General features: G+C 43.7%; 1 protein-coding gene across 1 annotated transcript; it reads right to left on the bottom strand.

The window, feature by feature from the left end:
* Nucleotides 1–1,274: 1,274 nt before the first annotated feature.
* PSMA5 (proteasome 20S subunit alpha 5) lies at nucleotides 1,275–18,581 on the bottom strand. Its single transcript, XM_081113113.1, has 9 exons — nucleotides 18,425–18,581; nucleotides 13,254–13,320; nucleotides 9,914–10,040; nucleotides 7,349–7,416; nucleotides 6,334–6,441; nucleotides 6,194–6,252; nucleotides 5,289–5,391; nucleotides 4,197–4,283; nucleotides 1,275–1,527 (listed from the first exon to the last, which is right to left on the bottom strand). The coding sequence occupies exons 1-9, from the start codon at nucleotides 18,451–18,453 to the stop codon at nucleotides 1,450–1,452; spliced, it is 726 nt and encodes a 241-aa protein (XP_080969239.1). The 5' UTR covers nucleotides 18,454–18,581; the 3' UTR covers nucleotides 1,275–1,449.
* Between the last annotated feature and the right edge of the window lie 6,533 nt (nucleotides 18,582–25,114).

Below are 25,114 nucleotides of genomic sequence, written 5' to 3' on the forward strand. Positions count from 1 at the left end.
TATGGCCATTTTTGAGGCCCCCATAGATCAGTTCTTTAAATAATCTAGTCTCATATTACAGCAGCTCTACTGGGGGAAGTTCATAGTACATTCCAAAGTACAATATAAACTAATTCTGAATTATATCATTCTCTTCCTGATTTCTAATTGATTGCTCGTGAGGCCAAGATCATGAATTCAATTCTTTTTTTTTTTCTTATCCATTTTTTTATTTTTCTATTTTATTTCACTTTATTTTTTAACTCAGTTCTTTTATAGTCCTTAACTATATATATACACACACTAGAGGCCTGGTGCACAAATTTGTGCACCAGTGGGGTCCCTTGGCCAGGCCTGTGGGATTAGGCAGAAACCAGCTCTCCGACATCCCCGAGCGGTCCTGGATTGTGAGAGGGCGCAGGCCAGGCTGAGGGTCCCCACTGGTGCATGACCAGGGTGGGGAGAGATGTGGAAGGTTGGCTAGTCAGGGAGGGGCTATAGGAGGGCTTCAGGGCATGTCTGGCCTGTCTCACTAAGTCCGGACCCCAGCAACAAGCTAACCTACCAGTCGGAAATTCTGCCCCCAGTGGTCAGTGCACATCACAGCAAGCAGTTGATTGGCCTTAGCATATCATTAGCATATTATGCTTTGGTTGGTTGAACAGCCAACTGGACACTTAGCATATTAGGCTTTTATTATATAGGATATATGTATAAAAATTCACAATTGTCTGTTAAGATACCAGAACTGCCCTAACCAGTTTGGCTCAGTGGATAGAGCCAGGTTCGATTCCAGTCAAGGGCATGTACCTTGGTTGCAGGCACATCCCCAGTAGGGGGTGTGCTGGAGGCAGCTGATTGATGTTTCTCTCTCATCGATGTTTCTAACTCTCCCTTCCTCTCTGTAAAAATCAAATAAAAAAAATAAAAAGATACCAGAACTGGTACAACACTGTTGCTGGCTTACCCCAGCCCATCAGTGTTTGGGGAGGACCTCAAAACATGTTCTTTTGATGGTCAATTAGTAGCATCTCCTTCATATAAGGAAAGCAGCAAAAAATGCCTATTTACTTAAGATTAACTACAGGACCGAAATGGGTGTACAGTGGTATTAATACCTTAAACCACTGGGAGGATCTGGATTAGTTTTGAGTTCATTGCCAGCACCCAAGGACTCATGATACAGTGACTCCGTTGTGAATAGATGTTCTGAGAGGACAGGGATATGAATACCACTATCATTTTTGACCCCTAACATAAGCATTGTGAACAAAAGACTGCATTAGAAGAGAATACTCTATTAACAAATATTTTAAGTTTTTCTTTATTTTGGAACTGCCTTTATGTACAGACATCATAAAAAAAAGCACATACGCTGCAGATTTTCCAAGGACTAGAAGTTGGAAATAAAAGTTAAGGGCAACCAGGAGAACTGAAATTGTCCCAGAGAAGCTCTGAGGATCACATTCCTTAAATATCCTTGATGACCTCTTCAAGTTCTTCCTTTGTGAACATGTGGAAATTCTGGCCAGGCTGCACAGTGGCTAACTGGAAAGAAAACAGTGAAGGGTTAATAACCGGGACTCGGCCAGCCTGCTGATAGCCAAGAGACGCTGTGCTGGGGATGCAGCTGGTCACTAGGACCGCAGGGATCTGCTGTCCCAGGGATATCCTTTCCGGCAGCAGCTTCCGAAAATAGTTCTCTGACTCCAAAATAAAAATTCTCATTGACCAAATTTTCTATTTTGAGGTTAACCCACACATCTAAGTTAACCAAATGCCTGGCATCATTGTCACTTCTTGAAATTACTTCAACAAGGATCACAAAAGCAGCAGCCACATACATGGAGTCAGTATATTTTTCTGTTAAAGATTCCTTTAGAAAAGCATATTTATACACATGCAAGTTGAGTTTGTGTATGTACCTCGGGTGACTTGGCCACTTTGTGCCTCAATTTTCATCGGTAAAATGGGGATAATAATAGCACCTACTTCATGGAATAATTATGACAATTAAATGTTAATAGTCTGCCAGTGTAGGTCAGTTGGTTGAGGGTCATCCCAATTACCGTAAGGTGGTCATTTCAATTCCTGGTCAGGGCACATATGGGAGGCAACTAATCAATGTTTCTTTCACATTGATGTTTCTCACTCCCCCCCAACTTCCCTCCCTTTCTCTCTAAAATCAATAAAAACATTTTTTTTTAAATCCATGGGGAAAAAAGTGTTAATGTATGCAAAGTGCTTAGAACAGTGCCTAGAACATTATAATAAGCACCAAATAACTAATTGTTAACTATCATTGTTAGGTATTCTCTTTAAAATTGTCCATATGGCAACTTAACAAAAATGTTTTGTTTTTTAAAGAGGACGGCATAAAAAGATTTTATTAACAACTAGAGGCCCGGTGCACAGATTCGTGCCCTGGTGGGGTCCCTTGGCCTGGCCTACAGGAATCGGGGAGAAACCAGCTCTCCAATATGCCCCAAGGGGTCCCAGATTGCAAGAGGGTGGTTCTCTGGTGAAGCACCCCAGAATTGGGCTCTCTGCTCTCTGGTTCTGGGTGCATCACCCAAGAACACAGGTGCCAAGTCACCACAGCTCAGCAGCTCCTGCATTGAGCGCCTGCCCCCTGGTGGTCAGTGCGTATCATGGCTACTGGTCGGAAGGTGGCTTAGACTTTTATATATATTGATGACAGGAATTCAGTTGTGACTTATCTAATAATAGACAAAGACTGAAATTGACCATACCTTCGCTACGCCTTCCATTGGCTAATCAGCAAGATATGCAAATTAACCACCAACAAAGATGGCGGTTAATTTGCATACGTAGGTGCAAAGTGGCGAGCTAAGACTGAAGGTGGCTCCCGCCGCTGGAGCCGTGAGAGGCTTGGAGGTGGCTCCAGCCACCAGAGCAGCGAGAAGCTTGAAGGCGCCTCTGGCCAGAGCGAAGGCCTGGGTCCCGGGTGCCGGCAGCCAGGGGAAGGGAAGGCCTACTGCACGAATCTTTTCGTGCAACAGGCCTCTAGTTAGTAATAATCAGCACTGACCACGAGGGGGCGGCTCCTGTGTTGAGCAGAATCGGCCAAAACCAGCTCTCGGACATCTCCTGAGGGCATTTCTGGATTATGAGAGGGTGCAGGCCAGGCCGAGGGACCACACCGGTGCACAATCAAGCCCAGGGAGGGACACAGGAGGTTGGCCAGTCGGGGAGGGCTCCAGGGCACGTCCAGCCCTTCTCACTCAGTCCCGATCGGCCAGACCCCAACAGCAAGCTAACCTACCGGTTGAAGCGTCTGCCCCCTGGTGGTCAATGCACATCATAGTGACTGGTCAACCAGTCCACTGTCTGCCCCCTGCTGGTCAGTGCACATCACAGCGAGCGGTTGAGGGGTCTTAGCATATCATTAGCATATTGTACTTTAATTGGTTGAATGGACGACTGGACAACCAGACGACCAGATACTTAGAATATTAGGCTTTTATTATATAGGATCTTAAGGACTTTGCACATGGCTGTTCCCTCTTCCTGGAATACCCTTCTTGTCCTTTCTCCAGGCATCACCTCTTTTAGGAACTTGCCCAATGCCCCAGTGTTAAGTTATATGCTCTTGTGACAATCCATTCTACTGCTGTCACCTCAAGCTGTTATTATCTGTATGTCCTCTCCACTACACAGTATACAACTTGCATGGGAATTGGATTTTCTGTGTCTGTATCCCTGATATCTATCATTGTACATGGCATAGAATGGGTCTTTAATACATACAATGCTGAATGAATTCTATTTTTCGGAACCAACTCCTTCATGTGTACCATGCCTTCCCTCTTCTAGAACTTTTCCATCACTATCTAACCTCTGTTTTTATTTAATATTTTTCTACCTACTAGTTTCTTCTCAGTCCAAAGTATTTTCAAGTCTTTCCCTATCCTTAAAGAGACAGAAGTCCTTTTCTTTAATGCTACCCTCTGCTGTCAATATGTCTTGAGGAATCAGCAGATCTTGTTTGGTCCATTTCATTAGCTCCCTTTCACTCTGTAACTCATCGACTTCTGGCTTCTACTATTACTGCTTTACTAAAATTGTTTATTCAAAAGATATCAGTAACTCCTTAAGACCTGAGCATACAAAACTGTGATTTTTCTTGATCTATTCAATCTTCAGCAACAGGAGCTAAGATACTGAACAAAAAAAACCAGTAAAACCGAAAATACCTCTATGTTAGTTGCATTCAGCTTCTCCTCCATTACTTGTTTGAGGATGATGAGTGAGGACTTGATGGCTTCTTTAAGAGTCATAGACTTGAAACAAAGAGGGTAGGAAGAATAGCCATTAATTGTACATAATCCCTCCTTCCTTCAGAGTCCCCTATGCCTCCCTGAAGAAATGATTTAGCAACTATTAACAAATCAAACATCAATAAGTACAGCGCATTACAAGTTTCTCCGGAATTCAAGTAAGTGGTAAATAAGTAGAATACATTTACTCAGAGAAAAAGTCTTATTTTGAACCAGAATAAAGTCACCAACTTTCATCTTTGAAGAAGGAGAAAGGACTATCCTTCTCTAGTTTTCTTCTTTTAATTTAGAAGCAAGATAATATTGGTGATATCCTATGAATAATAATTCCTAAATAATCTAGCCCAATGGATCAGAAAATCTGGTCTTTCGTATTACCTTTTGTACCCTATTTCCTGCAAACGTAAAACCAATACTATCAGGGGCTGATACGAGCAGGAATCCCTGAATGAACCACTGAATGATGAGTATGGCAGCCTTCAACCACAACAAGTTACCAAGTCTTTCCCTCCCACAAAGATAAAAAGTACCCAATGCCCACTTGCTTCAAGAGGCAGACTAGGAAGTATAACCTGTTAGGTGGAGCTGTGAAGAGCAAGGATAAACAAATTGTACCCATCTATGCCGTCCACTCAGCAATAAGGAGCAACTACTGATGTGTGCAAAAACATGAATGGATCAAAAACAGCATGTTGAACAAAAAAAAGGCAGACACAAAAATACAAATTGCATGATTCCATTCATAAATAGTACAAGAACCAACAAAACTGCAGTAGTGAGCGTGACTGCAAGGGAGGGAGGGAGACGGACTGGAGAGGAGACAAGCACCCTGGTGGTGACAGAAGTTTCTGTACCTATGCGGTGCAGACAAGGGTATGTACAACTGTCAGAAATCTCAGTCTCTACACTTTATTGTATGTAAGTTACATCTTGGTTTAAAAATAATAAAAGTGAGAATCGTTATCAGTGTAGACGTGGCACACACCACAAGTGAGACTGCTTAGTTACCTTGTGGTAAACTTCTTGCAAGGAGCTCTGGGCGCCCTCTGAAGCAGAGCCAATTGCTCGAGCATCACACTGTACAAAGGTCCCAGATGGGTCCATATGAAACCTGCAAAATGTCCCAAAAGAAGAGGATTAAAATGCTTAAGAGTGGTGGCATTTTTAAAAATATATATATTTTACTGATTTTTTTTTTTACAGAGAGGAAGGGAGAGGGATAGAGAGTTAGAAACACTAATGAGAGAGAGACATCGATTAGCTGCCTCCTGCACACCCCCCACTGGGGATGTGCCCGCAACCAAGGTGCATGCCCTTGACCGGAATCGAACCTGGAACCCTTCAGTCCACAGGCTGACGCTCTATCCACTGAGCCAAACCAGTCAGGGCAGAGTGGTGGCATTTTATGTAACAAACATGTCCTAAAAAATATAAATGCTTGGCCTGCAGTTAGAAAATTCCACCGAAATATGGAGGCACAGATCAAAAAGATATTCTATGCCTGGAGAAACCAAATCTTTTAAAAAGTGTTTAAGAATACTAAGAGCCTCTTAAAAAGGGGGACTCAGAAGGAAGTATAATATCATGTATGTAAATTTGGCACTCGGGTGTGCCTATCTTAATATCTGAGGACAGGGATTGGATCAAAATTCCCAAGCAAAGCTCCAAAGCCCACCCTCTGGCTACAGTAACAAAGCATTAGCACTGGATCCAGTGGGGAGTTCTCCAAAGGATCCCCAAATCTGTCTTTGTATAAGCAGCACAGGACCACTGAATTTTACAGAGTTAAAAGCCCTTCACTTTTATATCTCTACAATCATTTTCTCAGTTGATTTAAACTACTAGTCTCCATCCCAAATTAAAATAATTCCCCCAAAAAAGAAGCAGGAAAAATATGGCAAAATGGTTCTTACAGCTGAGGTCCTTTCTCATCAACTCCTCCAAATAACAGTGCTACACCAAAGGGACGAGACTAGAACCGGAAAAAAAAAAAGGTATTAAGATAATTGGTCCCAAAGAACAGCAAGAAAACCTGCCACAGCTTCACACTCACCATGGCACCCGGATCTGCATCCTCCTCTCCAAACTGCAGAGCCAGATTGGACACAGCCTGGGTCACACTCTCCACCGTCATTGTCTCATTGTAGGTGAACCAATGGTTCTGGAAGAGGAGCAAAGCATGGTCTACCTTCCAAACAAGCAGGGCAGTACAGCGGCCCCCCAGCCCACTACACATGCCCCTCCTGCCCCCCCTTGAACTGCGCTTGGCAACTGAAGCTTCAAGCTCCAGGGTGTTTTCCTTAACACTGAACTCGAACGCTTGGGACAAGATGAGAGGAAGAGAAATAGCTCTGGAGACAAACTTTTACCAGAAGGATTCCAAGTAATGCTGGACTGGAGCACTGTTCCCTAGAAAAACAGTTAGCCCCTCACAGCACCAGTTTAGTCTTTTCACAAAGTGAATGCAATAGCTGAGGCCACTTTGCCTATCTTATCGTTCTGTCGGCGTTTAGATTATTCTCACATTACTGACAGCAAACTTGCAAGTAAGTGCAAAAAATTTTCCCCATCACATATTGTTTTCTTCCTAGTCTGCTCTCCAGGCAGCAGGTGCTCAGTTAAAAAAAAAAAAAAATCAGTGTTCCTCACCAGCATTTGTCACCTGGTACCTCTCATTCCTCACCCCAGGAGAGCTGCTATGTGCAAGCCCAGCAGCAAAGGCAGCTGGGGGGAGAATGCCCTTTAGCTGTGCTCACCTCCTGCTATGGTGCTCCCACAGAAAGTCAATTAGGGAACAGAATGCAGTGTGATGCCTGCTTTATAGAAGGCAAACCAAAAGGAAGCAAGAGACTGTCAGCACCATTTACCAGGGTTCCCCTACAGCTGCGATGGTTGGGTGGCTAGACTCCAAGCCTCTGAAAGTTGTGACTAGGGATTCTACCCAAATCACGCCCAGAAGCTATATCTGGTATTAACACAGATACCTGCAATACAGCCCACACAGCTATAGCATCACTAGACAGGAACTCAAGCACCACAGTAAAAATAAGAGATGATGCTAATTTTACCTGTGTCTCCACTCTGGCTTTATCAATTAAAGTCTTAGCATCAGCAATTAGCCCACTCATGGCACAACCTGTAATGTAAAAGCAACAGTGACCCAGCGGCCAATCCTTGTAGAACTCTTTCATCCACTCAGGAAATATAGAAATTCTGGAGTGGAACCATGGCGCCATTCAGCAACCCCACAGCAATATACCCACGAGAGCAGATGGGACATTATCTGCTCTGAACTCCAAGTATAATTATATTACAAACAAATAAAAAACCATCCACAATGGCACAGAAGTCCAGCTGGTAAGGTAGAAGACAGAAGAACAGCTAATCAAACATGAATTTCCACATATTACATCTGTAAGCTTCCCGTTAGCACTCTTTGTAGACCATGATGCACTTTCAAACTAAGCAAACACCAACACTCCAACAAGAGAAATAAGGAAACAAATAGCCATCTTACTGTGGGCTTCGATGAAAGACCCTAGAATAAAATCAAATCCTTTTCATTTCCCTGGCCAAACCCAAGCCAACTAGCATACTGGAGGGAAGTTTGCCTAATGCTCCAAGATAATGAGCTTATGGCTGTTACTTTACATGCCATGACTCAAATCCAAATCTCCAGCCCAGGTCTCACTCCCATGTTTCAGACCCATAAAGCCAAATGACTCCCTTAATATATCTACTTGGATGTACGACCGACTCAAATCAGACTCCATCTGCTTCCTTGGCGTCCACAACCAATCAGATTTCAAATTCTACCAATCTCTGTGTCAGCGGTTCTCAACCCCTTTGGCGTCGAACGACCCTTTCACAGGGGTCGCCTAAGACCGTCCTGCATATCAGATATTTACAGGACGATTCATAACAGTAGCAACATTACAGTTATGAAGTAGCAACGAAAATAATTTTATGGTTGGGTCACAACGTGAGGAACTGTATTTAAAGGGCCAGAAGGTTGAGAACCACTGCTCTATGTGATTAACCCGTCTGGCATCAGTCCTTACCTCTCCGTTCTCTGGCCACGGCCTTGGTTAAAGCCCTCATCTCTTTTTAGATTAAAAATAATTTCTTACCTGCTCTCCCTGCCTCCAGTCTCAGCCCCCTTCACTCTACCTTCAATATTGTTACCAGAATGGTCTTTCTAAAACCCTACCGGAGTATTACCTCAGGGCTTAAAGCCTTTCCCATTAAAGCAAAAGGATCACGTTTAAGCTCATTCGCATGGTAAGGACTTCCGCTGCGGATCCCAGACTCATTGCTAGCCACAGCCCATCCACCTCCCAGTCATATCAAACTGCTGTGCCAGGGCATTTTTATTTTACACAAGGCTCTGCTCATTTCTACTCCCTCTAACTAGAATGCTCTGCTATAGCAGGCATTTGTTCACTTGGTAAAACTTCCTTATCTTGTAGAATCAACTCAGCTCACGCATCACTTTTATGGAATCCTTTTTTCAAAGTCCCACCACCACTGGCCTTAGCAAAACTCATTATTTCCTCCTTTGTCCCCCCCCACTGAGCACATAAACAGCCTTTCCTAATACCTAGAGCCCTTAACCGCATTTACGTATTTATTTGCATGACCAGGCCCAGGAGCAGACTGTGTGCTTCTAGAACACAAGGACCATGTCTCATTCCTCTCTGTCCCTGGTGACTAGCACAGTGGATGCACATAGTTGGCTCTCGATCTGTTGACTGAAGTGACACTGGCCTACCTACAAAGACAGGTGCCCTGGGATAAAGCTGTCACAATGTTCTAATCTCAAAAGACTGAATCTCAGCTTCTGTATCTATGAAAGAGAATGTCAAGTCCCAGAGTTGTCACGCCATTTGGTTCTGATGCCTACCAGCAATGAATTATTTTACCCAATTATTTTACCATTGTTTCATTAGATAACTAGATAGGTTAAGAAAATTTAGACAGCCAACTAAAATGCCATGCTATAAATAAGTAGAATTACTCACTATAATGATGCCGAAGCTAAGGAAGGGGAATTATAACAGAAACAGAAAAAAAGGAGGGAAGCAGGGGGAGATACGGAGTGAAGATATAAATCAGAAAACAGAGGCAGAGGACTGATCTGGTCAAAGTCTATTATTCTTTTGGTGTATGGGATGATGCTCCAACCAACCGAGCCACCCGGCCAGGGCTCTTCTACTCTCTGAACCTTAGGCACTGAAGGCCCTTAGCATTCCTCTCTTCTTAGTGAACACCCTAGCTTCCTACACCATCCTGTGCTTCACCAGAATCCTCGGCTCCTGGTGGCCTCCTACCTGAGCTGATGTTGTGCATCAATGAAGACCCAGCCATCACAGGGAGCTGGCCTACGATTCAACCTTCAGTATTTCAACAACCATCACATTTGCAGTCTAAATGTGAGGGAGAAAGGAACTTCTGGGAGCAAGTGGGCGCTACGATTGCTTCCTACTCCTGTGTTATGCACACTGGCCGACTGCCTGGAAATCAACTGCTAACAAGGGAATAAGACCTTCATCTAAGGAACCTCCCCTGGAACATCAAAGAAGACTAATTAGCCCAGGCCAGGTCCTACAGAGCAGCTTTCCCCGGCTCCTTACCTATGTGAGCATCAATCTCTACAATTTTCTCAATGCTGCTTGGCTCCATGAGTGGGGAGGTAATTCTCTTCTCCACAGCTAGGCACACCCCCTCTGATGTCTGGATCCCAATGGCTGTAGAACCAAGCTAAAGAGAAACGTATTATGGTTAACATGTCCTGGGCGAAGAACAGTCTCACATACTCACCAGGAATTTTTCTGTAAATCTTCACAAGATAGACCTTCAATCAGCCATAGCTGGTACACATAAAAGGAGCCCCCTAAGTCAGTAGTGTATTGCTCCTGTTGATGGCAAGAGCATGGATTTACAGAATCCTCAAAGGGAAGTTCAATAAGGTCTTGAAAATATCTGAAAAATGATCAACTTGAATGCCAATATTTTGGAGATGGGCAGATCCTAAAGTTCTATACATAGTGGGCAAGGAAGTAATAAAACTCTAATGTTTTCTCTGGACCTGGTTTCTTCTCACCTTTGCTATCTTGATTTGTTCCAAAAGGGGATATTCCTCAAATCTATGTGACCTCCAGAAAAATAATTTACTTTAAAAAAAAAAGAGAAATACCACCACCAAGTTAAAAATATTAGTTTTTCGAGGTCACTAGCAGTCCACAATATAGCTTAATTTCATCTCTCCATCTCCATGCCACCCTCCTAGTTACCTACCCTTCTGTCTCAGTTTCCTTGTCCGCAAAATGGAGATAATAACAATACATCAAGGAAGGTAAATTAATACATTAAAATGCTTAAAATGAAACCTAGCACATAATAAACGAGCAACAAATGTTAATTATTCTTACTTGCCTATCTTACTTCAACTGCCTCCTACTCAGTCTCCCATCTCTAATTTCTCTCCCCCTACCTATCTTTCCTGTTATGGCCTGACAGATCCAGTAAAATGCTATTTTTATCACACTGCTTCTCTGAAGAACTAATATCTCCCTATATTGTCTGTAACATCAAATTCAAATAAGCTTCCAGAGCCCTCAAAACCTAACCCCTTTTCTCTTCCAACTTTATTACTCATTATTTTCCAACAAAATCCCTCAAGTATAGCCCAAGCCATTTTCTCATGCTGTGTTATCCCCTACCCTTGCACCTCTGCTCACGCTGTCTCCCTGCCTATCCAAATCCACCCACCATACATAGAGCCTTCCAAGACTATGTGTCCTCTCCCCTGAACTACCATTTTCTTTCGTTAGGTCTACAAAGCAGGGACTGCCCAAGTGAGCACCAGACTCTGGGAGCCTGTTATTGCAAAGGATTCCAAAGAATTCCATGAATCATTCTGCATAACATGCTTACCATGCCCCATGAACAGGCTATTTTATAAAATATATCAAAATCAAGATGGTTTTCTTTTGTACACTTACAATTGCTTCCAGATATTTCTATATTACAATTCTGCCTAAACTTCACTCCCTCCCCCCTCCCTTTGTGGGGACTGGGGAGAGGGAGAAAAGAGGGAACATCTAAACCAATGGTTCTCAACCTTCCTAATGCCACGACCCTTTAATACAGTTCCTCATGTTGTGGTGACCCCCAATCATAAAATTATTTTCGTGGCTACTTCATAACTGTAATTTTGCTACTGTTATGAATCGTAATGTAAATATCTGATATGCAGGATGTATTTTCATTGTTACAAATTGAACATAATTAAAGCATAGTGATTAATCACAAAAACAATATGTAATTATATGTGTTTTCTGATGGTCTTAGGTGACCCCTGTGAAAGGGTCGTTCGACCCCCAAAGGGGTCACAACCCACAGGTTGAGAACCACTGATCTAAACTGACTCTTTGTAGTGTTTAATGTAACTCATTAGAATACAAGTAACCAATGTCCAGGTACTCAGTGTAACACAATAATTTTGACACTGACATAGATTTCCACTCCTTCCCCCAAGAACCTACTGTAAAAGCATTCCCTCATTCCCGTCAGCTATGTCTCACCCATGCCATCCGCAGAGTACCTCCAAGTGATCATTTCTACTTGTCAGCCATTTTTAGTCATTTCTCCAGCTCCTTTCATACTACTAAATCCTTACAGTTATCAAACTACTTTCTCATCAGCTACTCATAGTTGTCAAGGCAACAGCCAGGCTAATTTAAATACCAAAGAGCCTGAATTTCACAAAGGTTAAATTACATCCATTAAGGGCCACATCACTATATCTATCCTATCCCAACCTAGGGCCAGGGAGATCAGATACCATCTCATTATCACTGACTAATCTAGAAATTAGTAGTGGAAAGGAGCTTAAAGGAGAACCTCCAAAAATGAGGCTTACTCAGAAAACAGGCACTGAAGCTGGCCCATCATTTTCTGTCCCACTACCTATCGCAATGCTTCCTCCTTCACTTGTACGTCTCTAACTAATCAGAACCCCCCTTTTCCAGATTCTCAGACAACAGTTTCTGCCAACACACTCTTTCTAGAAGAGGTAGCTTGAAAGGAAACACACTAGCTCTCTTCAATCATATGAGGAAATGACTTATGGAAGAGGTTTAAACATCCCGTGTGGTTCAAGAGCAAAATTAGAACCAATTAAAAGAAACGTCAGGAAGTTAGACTTTTGATTCAATACAAGGATGAATTTCTAAAATACCACAAACTATTTTCAAACAGAATGATTTATATAGTGAGAAAATGTTTTGTTGCTAGACTATACAAACAGAAGCTGTTTGTAGGGATATAGAGGTGACTGAAGCACAAAGTGAAGGGCTGGACTAAACCGGTGATTCTCAACCCTTGCTGGACATTAGAATCACTGGGGGAGTTCTTACAAATACTGATGCCTGGACCTTATCGTGGACAACCTAAATCAGAACTTAGATCATCCACAGCCCAACAAATACAGTTCCTACATGAGAACTTCAGCTTGTTTTCTAACTAACTTTTCGAATACTGGGTTTGAACTATTCGATTCTGTTACTAGGTTACAAAACACATCTCTTGTTCAATCTAATATAAATTTACAATCCTACCAATAATACAGGTGATCAGTTAAATAATTTGTTAAAAATATCTCCCAGGTGCTAACTCTGGACTTCTATACCCCCCTCTTCATAGCCAAGATTCTCAACACTAACATATCCCTCCAAGCCTCCGAGAAAAGGTTACTTACATGATTATGAAGCAGTGATCTATTCAAAAAGTTTTAAAATAGATTTTAGGAATGGGATTGAAATTGTTATTAAAATGGTTAATAATGGTGGTTAAAGGGAGATAAAGAACATTTTCTAAAGGAATAGAGAAAACATATTTACTCTAAATGGTCTGCCAGCAAAGCGTTAGGTTGCCATGAAATTTCAAAAACTATGCCATTTGATACTATACCTTGATAGCCTCAATGGCATATTCCACTTGAAATAATCTTCCTTCAGGAGAAAAAGTATTCACACCCCTATAGTTAAGGAAAAAAAAGTATTAAAAATTTATCAGAAAAAATAAGCAAAAAGACACCAAACCCAAGTTCCTTGACATCTAGTTCAAAGGCTACAAGATGTGCACGCCATCATTATTCTCCTTTCCCACATGATCTGTAGTTGTTTTTCGTTTTTTTATTTTTGGTACATTAACAGCTTTTCAAGGAATGAAGCCCATATAGCAGGGGTGGGGAATGTCTGGCCTGTGGACTGTATAAGGCCTGCAGGGTCATTTGGTCTGGCCCTGCCAAGGCATTAGGGGTGAGCTAATTAAATGTTTGACCAAATATAGCAGGCTAATTTTTAAGTTGATCATTTTGAAAGGCCCGTGAATGATGTTATAAATATCCACATGGCCCTGGCAGAAGGAAGGTTCCCCACCCCTACTATATAGAGAACACTTCTGTCCACTCCCAGAAAGTCTTCAAACTGATCCAAGGAGAGCACGTGATCTTCTGCCTCAATCCTGAATCAATCTGGAACTCCTTTAAAAAACTCACGCCCCCAAACTATGCGGCAATTCCCAAGAAAACGAGCATTTACCCTTATTCTCTTCCCATTGCATGCATTTGATGTTAATATCTTACTTCTTAGTAAAAGTCAGTCACAGGTTTTCTGTCTTTATTTGTATGAATTAGTATTGCTACCTTAACAGCAGACTGAGTGAGATCTGTCTAGTCCCTAAAGCCAAACCTAGTTCAGTCACTCATTATGTATTTATACCAACTACATGCCAAACTGCTTTTCTCTAAAACACCTCCCCACCTTTCCTTGCTCCAATCTGTTGGAAATTCCTATGGAGAAGGGGCATCAATAATGGTCTTAGCTGGAAAAGCTTTCAGCACACAATGGGCACTTTAAAAAGTTGAATGAATGAAAGTAGTTATGATCCTTGGTTTATGGAGTCTGGACTTTGAAACATGTGACATGATATGTATAGTATAGTATAGTATAGTACAGTACAGTATGATGTTTTCAAATTTACCAAAAACTCTTTTTTTAAAAGAAATATAAATATATATATATATATATATATATATATATATATATATATATATGGCTAATATGTAAAGTGTCCCCTCGGGAGTTTGACCGGGAGACCAGGAGTTCGATCGTTCACTATGATGTGCACTGACCACCAGGGGGCAGCACGGAGCGAAGCAAGGCCCCAGCCAGCAGCTGGAAGGCCCTGATCCGCCCTGATCACCTTCACCAGCCAGGCCTAGGGATCCTACCCATGTGTGAATTTTATGCACCGGGCCTCTAGTTTTATATAAATCCCCAAAATATAAAACAGATAATTTGAGTTGACATTTACCACATAACTACTATATGCCTGGTACTGTTACAAACCTTTAAATGATTTAACTCACTTAATCCTCAAAACAATCCTATGAAGTAGTATTCTAAGGTAGATACCATTTTACAGATGAGGAAGTTGAGACACAAAGAGGTTAAGCAATTTGCCCCAAATTACTCAGCATTTAAGAGGCAGAGCTGGAATTAGAATTGAGGCAATCTGAACACAGAAACCAGGCTTTAAACTATTCCACAGACTGCCTCTGGGAATTATTTTGACTAAATCAGGGGTGAAAGGAGAATCCCACCATCCCCCAACCAGCTGTTGGCCCCAGAGGTAATATCCCTGATGTTCCTTAAAAGGAAGTTTAGTTGCACTGGGATGCAAAAGAAAAATAGCCCTGCGCTTTCTGTCTGTCTTTGTGGCGGCCCAGATGGAATAAGGGACTACAGCTGAAAAAAAATAAATAAATAAGTAAAAAATATTTTTTTAAAAAAAGGAAGTTTAGGATTCTGAGGAACAGGTTTTTTTTTGTTTTGTTTTTTAATATATTTTATTGATTTTTTACAGAGAGGAAGGGAGAGAGATAGAGAGTTAGAAACATCGATGAGAGAGAAACATCGATCAGCTGCCTCCTGCACACCTCCTACTGGGGATGTGCCCACAACCCAGGTACATGCCCTTGACCGGAATCAAACCTGGGACCTTTCAGTCCGCAAGCCGACACTCTATCCACTGAGCCAAACCGGTTTCGGCGGAACAGTTTTTTTTAATCACTGGAAGAAAAGTCTGAGTGATTTTTAAAAAACTTAACAGGCCCTAGCTGGTTTGGCTCAGTGGACAGAGCGTCAGCCTGTGGAATGAAGGGTCCCAGGTTCGATTCCGGCCAAGGGCACATGCGTGGGTTGCGGGCTCGATCCCCAGTAGGGAACGTGAAGGAGGCAGCCAATCACTGATTCTCTCTCATCATTGATGTTTCTATCTCTCTCTCAGCCTCTCCCTTCCTCTCTGAAATCAATAAAGAAATATTTTTTAAAATGTTTTAAGTAAATAAATAAACAACTGCGGGTAAGTTCTAGTTCTGCTACTGACTAGTTTTAATTCCCTCAAATGGAAAAACAAAAAACAAACCCTATCCTGCCTCTGTCATAAGACAACCAGTACTGAAGTGCAGAGAGCGTAAAGGACTCTGGAAAGTATAAAGTACTAGTCCAATGCGGTATTTTCATCCCAACTCAGGAACTTCACTCTAGGGAGGTATTACTATGTCCTCCCTAATATGGGGCTCTGCTCTCACACCTCTTCTCAAACTTTACTGTCTTCATGGGTTATTTCATTTATGCCAAGTACTTACTTCCAAATCGCTACTACCAGTTTGATCCCTTCCCGTACTAATCTAAATGCCTCCTAAGCATTTCCATTTGGATATCCCTTAGCACCAAACATTCAACATTTTCCAATCTGAAATATCTCTTTAAATCCAACCATTCTTGCAAAATCAACTCCATCTCCTTCCAATCCTGCTGCATTTTATTCATTTCTTAAACACTTCCAATCTCCCAGTTCCCCAAGATAGGAAGTTCTGAATGAACTGACTCATTCCTCCCCATCCTCTCCCATCCTATCCTATATAATGAAAGCCTAATATGCAAATTGTCCCCTCCAGCGGTCATCTGACCCAGAGTTCAACTGCTCGCTATGATGTGCACTGACCACGAGGGGGCAGTGCAGAACATGGCAGGCATGGGGACCCGTGTTGGACTACAGCAAGATGGTGGAGCAGCTGAGCGGACCACACCAGGCCAAGGTGGGGTGCCAGGCAAGGCAGCAGGGCTGTGAGGCTGGGGGTGCAAGCTGGGGTCTGATCTCCGCAGGCCACCCCAAGAGACCCCACCCATGCATGAATTCGTGCACCAGGCCTCTAGTATCAACCATATGCCAAGAAATATCAACTCACATCAATTCCTCCTACACAGTAACTCAACACTCTCTTCCTCCCATTCTCAAGGCCCTCATTACCTTTCACCTATTACAATAGCCTTCTAACTGGTACTGACTCACTCTTTCCCCTAATCCAGTCAATTAATCTCTATTAAACAATTATGACTATGTAACCCCTTAAAACAAAAATTATGGCACTCAGTTACCTACAGAATACAACCCAAATCCCTTAACTTCATATGAAAAACCATGCACTATCTAGCACCATCCTATTTTCCTCGAATCTCCCACTATTACCAAACATGTATCATGGACCAGACAGACTGGAATTTCCCAAATATGCACTGTGCTTGCCCACTGCCCCTCCTTTGTACATCCTATGTTCTCTGCCTCAAAATTCTTTGACTTTCACTGTCCATATTTATTAAAACCTTGCTTTCTCAAGGTTTTAAATACCAGCTCTTTTGTGAAGTTTTCCATGATCCCCCAATACTGAATTCCCACTGTTGACTTGAATTTCTCTAACGACATGAATACATTTGATTCATCCTGTAGTTACTTTTGTCAATAGGTCTTTAAAAGACAATCTTCCATATGGGGCAACGATCTTGACTCTGTTCACCGCAGCATGACCAGCAACTAGAACAGTGCCTTGTACACAGCGAAGATCCAAGTACATTAGCTAAGTTTTAAATAAAAACTGACTGTACTTTAGCTCTTCTTGGGAAGACACAAAAATGAATAACACAAAGCAGCAATAAAGATGTTGAACCTTCAATGCTCTGGAAGCTAAATACTGACTAACAGAGGCATTTTACAGACTGTAGGAAAAGATGTCAGCTTTAAAACTTCTCATACATCTGAGTCAGTAAAAGGGTAATGCTGTAGTTTTGGGTGATAAAATTTTTGACAGGGTCTATGAATAACTGATAAAGGCAGCTTCTCCAGCCACCAGTACAAAGAAAACATCTGCCTAGCCTTAAAGAAAGAAAATGGGGAAAAAAAGTTATGTTTGAACTTAACTGATCAAAACAGAAACTGAAAGTAAAAGTGTCTGAAGCATATGTGCAATTTAATATGACTTAACATTTCCAAGCCCTGAAAGTTTTTTGGTTTTTTTTTTTTTAATAAATACAACAATCTCGATTTTGATTTAGAAACCAGATTTGGCCTTCAACATAAATTAACTTGCTTTAAACTCTTTAAAAAGTAAGGCCTAGGGCTAGGGCAATCAGCACGATAAGGAAACTTTCGAAAACCACTCTCAACACGTCTCTAAAAAAATCAGACTCCAGACACTATCCGGGCACAGCCAAGGCTGCCTTCGCGCTTTTGGAGAAACTCTACGTCCCAGGAATCGGAGGAAAGGCTGCTCTATTCCCACGACTAAGAAGTAGAAAACGAGGCTCTCCTACAGGAAAAAGGCAGCTGAAATGCTCAAACCCAGCACACACTCTCTGGCTGCTTTTCCTTCCAGGCAGCACGTTCACAGCTTTGAAGACGGCAGCACGGAAAGATGACCTGGGCCGGGGGTGACCCCTGCCTCCTCCGGGTTAAAGGTCGGAGTACCGCCCCTCAGCCTCTTCCCCAGCACAAAGCGGAGCTTCTCGCTTCCGCACCCGGCCAGGACCCAGCGGTGACTCAGCGGGAGGGCAAGGCGGCCGATGGGCAGAAGTCCAGTTTGGGGAACCACAGCGGGCGGCGGGGAGGGCAGCAGAGCCCCACGCTGGGCCAAACGCGGGTTCCCGGGGCGCCCCATGACACGGCAGAACCCAGGCCGAGGCTGGGCCCCCGGCCGGCCCACCCACCATCCCAGCCCCATTTCCCCCCGCGGCACAGACCTGTCGTACTCAGACCGGGTGAGGAACATGGCGAGGGCAGGAGAAGGCGGCAGCGGCTACGCGGGGACTTTGAGGGCCAACACGCGATCACCGGCACCCAGCAGCCGCACACCGCTGCGGAACCGAGGCCCTGCTCCCAACTGCGCGTGCGCCCGCGACCCCTTCGACCCGCCCCCCTGCGCCTGCCTCCTATTGGTTGTTGGTAGTTCCCGCTGGGATGATTGGTCCATCGAGCTGCCCCGCCAGACTGTGGTTGGCCCGGGGAGGGCGGGACAAAGGTCGTCCTTCCGTTTTAAATCGAAGGTGGTTGCTAGGGGCGCGGAACCGCTGGCGTGCGGAGCGAGGTCTGCTTTTAGAGAGGGTGTGGGAGTCGGGGCGTCTGAACCCCGAGTTGATAGTTCCCTCGCCGGCTCCCATAATCCCCGCCTGAGCACGTTGGCCCCGTTTTCTCCGAGCTCTTCAGCCGCCCTTAGATCCCCGCTCCTGCCGCCCTGGCGCGGTCCTCCGCGAGGTGCTGAGTGAAGGGCTCTGGGGCTGGACTTGGGCAGCGATGGGGCCGGGGAGTGGGGGTGGGGGGGTGGGGGGGTGGGGGGGGGCGGGGAGCGAGTCCTCTCGCTTCGGCCTCCCTGCCGTGGCTGTTGAGAAATGTGGTGGGTTTTAGTCTGCGCGAAAGTCCCCAGGTGTCCGCGTGGTCAAGGTAATTTTACCAGCATTTCCTTATATCCGCCTACGCCCCATACCCCTCACTCTCCCCCTAGCGCAGGTTTTAGACCTGATGACTCAGCTCCGGATCCGGAATCCAGATGGTTCACTGCTTTTTCTGTTATTCGTGAAGAATTAGCTGACGGGGCCGCCTCTTGTATGCCCCTCGTTTCCCTTCCCTAGGGGAAGAGAGCAACTTCACAGCTTCGTAGAAAGACTGTCAGCGAACTAATTTTTGCAAGGTAACCCGTTAAGTCATTTAATGGGCAGTATATGTCTGAAAGGGAGATGCCAGGGTCCAGTTCCCCTGAATATGAAACCATTGGTCAAGTCCTGAACCTCTCAGGCCTCTTTCTCAAGTAAAGTTCATACTTAGCCCTAGATTAGGTTTGTAAATGACCGGGGCATTTCAGTGGTTGGGGAAATTTAGAAATATGCCTTTTGGGTATTGACATCTGTTTTTTCCCACCATTTATGTCCTGCCTTCATGAGTTCAATGAGAATTTCATTTTGTGGTCCTTAGCCAGTCGGAGGTTCGATGCCTTAATAAAAAAAATAAAAAAGAAAACAGGAGAAATTCCAATAGCACTTGTCAGAGATCCGTTAGAATTCTGAGGGTATCTTCTGGTTAACTAATGTGGCTTATTGAAAAATGTTAGTTCAGTTTACTATGCTTGCTCTTTAGAAGTTCTTTGGAAATTAATCTATAGTAACTATCTATATAGGTACTCAAGCATAGTATTTCCTGAACAACCAGAGATGCAAGGTGCTCTATATAATATCGGATATGGTAGTAAATGTATCATAAATATCTCACAAAATTAAATGAATGTGGAACCCTTTCTGGGTAAATGTTTGTATCCATATATTATAAATAAAAGGTAGCTACAGGTAGTTGATAGTGGGTAAGAAGAGATATCTTGTTTTCTACCAAAAAAGTGGAACTTTATGGCATAAAAAATCCAGCACCTAGTTTAGTTTCTTGTCCATGTTCAGTTCAATAAATAATTGCTTCATTAAGAGTTGGACCAGCCCTGGCCATTTTGACTCAGTGATTAGAGCATCGCCCACAGACCAAAGGGTCACAGGTTAGATTCCTAGTAAAGGGTACATACCTCTGTTGCAGATTCCCCATCCCTGGTAGGGAGGCAACCAATTGATGTCTCTCCTCTCTCCTCTCTCTCTTCTCCCTCCCTTCCATTCTTTCTAGAAATCAATGGGAAAAATATCCTCCCGTGAAGATTAAAAATATAAATAAACTAGAGGCCCGGTGCACAAAAATTCATGCACTTGGAGGTTCCTCAACCTGGTCTGCGCCCTCTTGCAGTCCAGGACCCCTTGGGGGATATCCACCTGCCAGCTTAGGCCCACTGTCCGGGGGAAGCGGGCCTAAGCCGTCAGTCGGATGGCCTTAGCGCTGCCGAGGAGGTGGGAGAGGCTCCCGCCCACCAGCACTGTGCTAGCAGCCGTGAGACCGGCTTGTGGCTGAGGGGAGCTCCCCCTGTGGGAGCGCACTAACCATCAGGGGGCAGCTCCTACATTGAGCATCTACCCCCTGGTGGTCATTGTGCATCATAGCAACTGGTCATTCCTGGCCGTTAGGGTCAATTTGCATATTACCCTTTTAGTAAATAGGATAACATTTTTAGAAAGGAGAATAGATCTCATTTTTTAAAAAAAATAGAGTTGGACCAGGTGTCCCTCTGAAAAAAAAATAATAATATAGGAGCCATAGAAGACAGAAAGGAAAGGAATGTAGTAAAATATTAGAGTCAGCTAGATTCAGAAACTGAGAAAGGAATACAAACATCCTGGAGAGCTAAGCACGTAAGTCCTGGAGCAAAATAAATTGTGGCAGAGTAGCCAGGGTGGACTGGAGACACTACCCAAATAGAGAAACCAGTAAGGCCCTGCTGGCGTGGCTCAGTGGTTGAGTGTCGACCGATGAGCTAGGAGGTCACGGTTGGATTCCCAGTCAGGGCACCTGCCTGGGTTTCTGCTCAATCCTCAGTAGAGGGCCTGCAGGAGGCAGCAGATCAATGATTCTCTCTCATCATTAATGTTTCTATCTCTCTCCCCATCTCCCTTCCTCTCTGAAATCAATAAAATATATTTTTTAAATCTTGAAAACCTTGTGGTATCTCTTTGAAAGAAATTAAATGAAAGACGAGCTGTTTAAAAAAGTAAAGTAATTGAGGATAAAGAAAAATATGGTATGTACATACAAGGGAACATGTTATGTAGTTCAGTTCACTATGCTTCCTCAGCCTTAAAAAGGAATGAAGTTCTGATACATGCTACAACTTGGATGAAGCTTAAAGACATTATGCTAAGTCACATAAGCCAGACAACTATTATATGGTTGTACTTATATGAATTACCTAAACTAGTCAGATTTATAGAGACAGAAAGGAGAATGGTGGTTACCTGGGGCAAGGGAAGAAGGGGTGGGAGAATTAATGGGTACACAGTCTCAGTATGGGGATGATGACAAAGTTCTGGAGATGGAGTGTGGTGGTGGTTGCACAACAGTGTTAATGTACTTAATCCTACTGAACTGTACACCTAAAAATGATTAACATGGTAAATTTTATGTTATGTGTGTTTTACTACAATAAAAAGAAATAAATATTTTAAAGTAAAATTGATTAACATGTGAGCTCTTTGAGGACCAGGGCTATGTCTTATTCATCCTAACAGCTGGTATATAGATGTTTTAGGAATATTTGTTGAGTGAATAAGTATTTTTTGATTGCTATAAACATACTAGCCACATAGAGATTAATAGATGTGTCATTAGAAAATTCAGTATTTCTAATTGAGACTTTCTTGAAATATACTTTAAAGCCAGTATTTCTCTTTTCCTTTTATTTCCTTTGTGGTTTTGTTTTTTGTCTTTGTAAAATAGAATTTTCTTGGTTACAATCTCTTTAGGTGAAATACTGAGAGGTAAGAAGGACTGTTTCCTCTTTTAAAAAAATGCAGATTTTTTTGGACAGTAATAAAAGTTCTGTATTCACCCACAGAATGAGAGCTCTCACATGTTTTGGTACTTTTTTGGCAAAAAAAAAAAAAAAAAAGTAAAATTATCCCCTAATTAAAAGCTGCCATAGTAATTTTAGAGATGAATCACAGAATTCTAAACTATGTTACAATAAAATGTGATACCTTTCTATGTATAGATTAGAAGCCTTGCAGTTCTACTGGAAGTAAGTAAAATAGTTTGGTAAAGTTAATAGCCCAATAAATATTGGAAACACTCAGATTTGTTAGCAAAAGTCATTGTTGGTCTCCTTGTATCAGATGGCAGGAAATATATGGAGAATTTTACAAATTAAATCAATCTAACCTAGGTCCCTTTACTCTTCCTAAATGTTGTGTCCCCCAAATCCAACTATCCACATTTATCTCTAGCACCTACAATTTGTTATTTACATAAAAAGACTTCAGATTTGGCTGACTTGCCTTGTATGTGATTTTTATTTTACCTTTTGTAAGAATGCTTTTAAATAAGCAAAGATTTTTAGTAAGGATATTGGGAGGTTTAACTAGCCTTGATTCTTGCACATTAAAGAGGGTTACCTAAAGCATAAAATTTAGGCAAAGTTCAAAACAATTAGGAAAATGGTGAATTTCTATGTGTTGTTTCTAGATATAGTTACATATAGTAACTATAGTAAAATACTTTTAATTCTTTTACATATAGTAAAAGTATTAAAATATGCATGTGGCTAATAAAAAATTCAAGAGAGGACAGTGGTTACTTCTGGGGAGGAAGGAGAGAAGGAAAGAATGATACAAAGGGCTTTTATATGCAATTTGTGTTTCATTTAGGAAGAATGGATTTGAGACAAGGCAACGTTAACAAGGCTCATTGGTGGGTGTGTGGATTTTTGCTGTCTCTTCTGATTCTTTTCTCCTTGTGTTATATTCTATATGCATATTGTCTTAGACACTGGGAGTAAGTACCATTTCATATTTGTGTAGTGTGGGCATTTACGCACATCACCACTTAATCCTCATGATGACCTTATACAAGTAAGTAGGACAGAAATGATTATCCCTATTCCACGGAAAAGGAACCTAAAACTGTGGAACAATTTATTAAAAACTGGATTGGGCCTGGCTGGTGGTTGAGTGTCGACCTGTGAACCAGGAGATCATGGTTTGATTCCTGCTCAAGGGCACATGCCAGGGTTGCAAGCTCAATCCCCTGTGGGGAGCCCGCAGGAGGCAGCCAATCAATGATTCTCATCACTGATGCTTCTCTCTCCCTCTCTCTCTCTCTCTCTCTCTCTCTCTCTCTCTCTCTCTCTCTCCAATAAAAATTAAAAATAAAAATAAAACTGAATGGAGGACTCAGTTGTTCCTTATGTAGCCTAGATGTGGCAATCCGACGAAGTTTTCTTCAAGTCCAGGCGACCTAATTCCAGCCACTCCCTCCTACCCCAGCCTTGAGAAGGCACTTACTTCCTCACCGGGGGCTGAATTGATGAGTAGCTAAATGTTCAAAAAGCAGTCATTCTGTGGTACCAGAGGGAACCTCAAGAATGACTGTGAGGAGGTGGGTCATGGGGGCTGGCACCACCCACGGGCTCACTCAGCAGCCCCCCCAAGTGGACAGACCACTTAACCTTTCACTGCTTACATTTACAATCTGGTAACCCGAGTGTGTAAAATTCCTGGGCTTCCGCCGAACACTTTCTGAAAGTTCGGGACCGACTTAAGGTCGGTCATAATGCAACAATGCCAACTTTTCAGCACCAATGACATTCTCTGGGCCCCCTAGTCCTCAGACTTGATTTTCACTCTCACGTAAATCGTGCTGGCTATTTTAAAGGAGATTGAGTTTATACTTCTAAAAGATTAATAACTTTTAAATCATGGCATACAAGTGCATTTTGTTGTTTTAAAAAATTAAAGCAACGTCTAACTAGACAATGAAAAATGAGCAATTGTATCCTTTTGCCCTTTTCGTCTGCACTGGCTCTCCAAGATTTTGGAAGCGAGCGATTTGTTAAGCTTAAGGCTCAGAACCTTAGGTTTAGATTGCAGCTTTGATAATGCCTTATGAAAATCCTTTAGGTTCTGGGTATGGTGATGTAGAAAAAGAAAAAAAAAATGGCTCCAAATCCAGGGAAACAGAGAAAGATGAGCTAGGAACCCGTGCGCCCCAGGGCGCCCAACTAGTTTCCGACTTGGGTGGTGGGTCGGAGGGGCCGCGGTGTCTCCCTCGCGTCTGGCGCTGAGCTTCTGGTAAAGACCTCGAGCCCCTTTCGGCCAAACTGCCTGTAGAAGCCACAGGTCCCTTTAAGGCGCCCTGCGGGCTGCAAAAGGGGCGCAGGGGGCGGGAGGAGGGTTCCCTAGCGCCCACGTGACTGGGCGGCCAAGTTCGCTGGCGAGTTTGACAGAAGTTTGAATCGGCCTCGGGGGCTTTCTGCGGCCGGAGGGGCAGCGCAGCGGCCGCGACCTCCGCGAGCGCCAGCGACCCAGCCCGCCAGCCTGGATCCCGGGCCACAGCGGGCTGCTCGCGCCCCGCCACCGCTCGCGTCCCCCGCTGGTCCGCAGCCCCCCGCCCGACCCCGGACCCCGCAGCCTCCGGGCGAGGGAGCCGAGCCCCCGCGCAGCGCCCGGGCCCCGCGGCGCCAGCATGTCCTCGACGGAGACCGCGGCGAGTCGCCCGGCGGACAAGTCGCCGCGCCAGCAGGTACTCCGCGTGCCCCCGGGGCGCTCACCGCCCCCCTCCACCGGTGTGTGGGGACCCTTATTCCGCCCCCTCTCCTGGGCGTGGGTAGGAGAAGGGGGACCAGCTCTTTCCCGGGGTGCCCCCTGCCCTGAGCCCTGGACCTCCCTGTCTTCGCAGGTGGACCAGCTGTTCGCGGGGCTGCACTGGCGGCGGCTGGAGGAGCCGCTGGGCTTCATCAAAGTTCTCCAGTGGGTGAGTGGCTGCCCAAGCCGCGGGCTATTTCGGGCGCCTGGGCTGTGACG

This window comes from Myotis nattereri (assembly GCF_964212035.1).
Source record: "Myotis nattereri genome assembly, chromosome: 18".
Classification (NCBI taxonomy): Eukaryota; Metazoa; Chordata; class Mammalia; order Chiroptera; family Vespertilionidae; genus Myotis; species Myotis nattereri.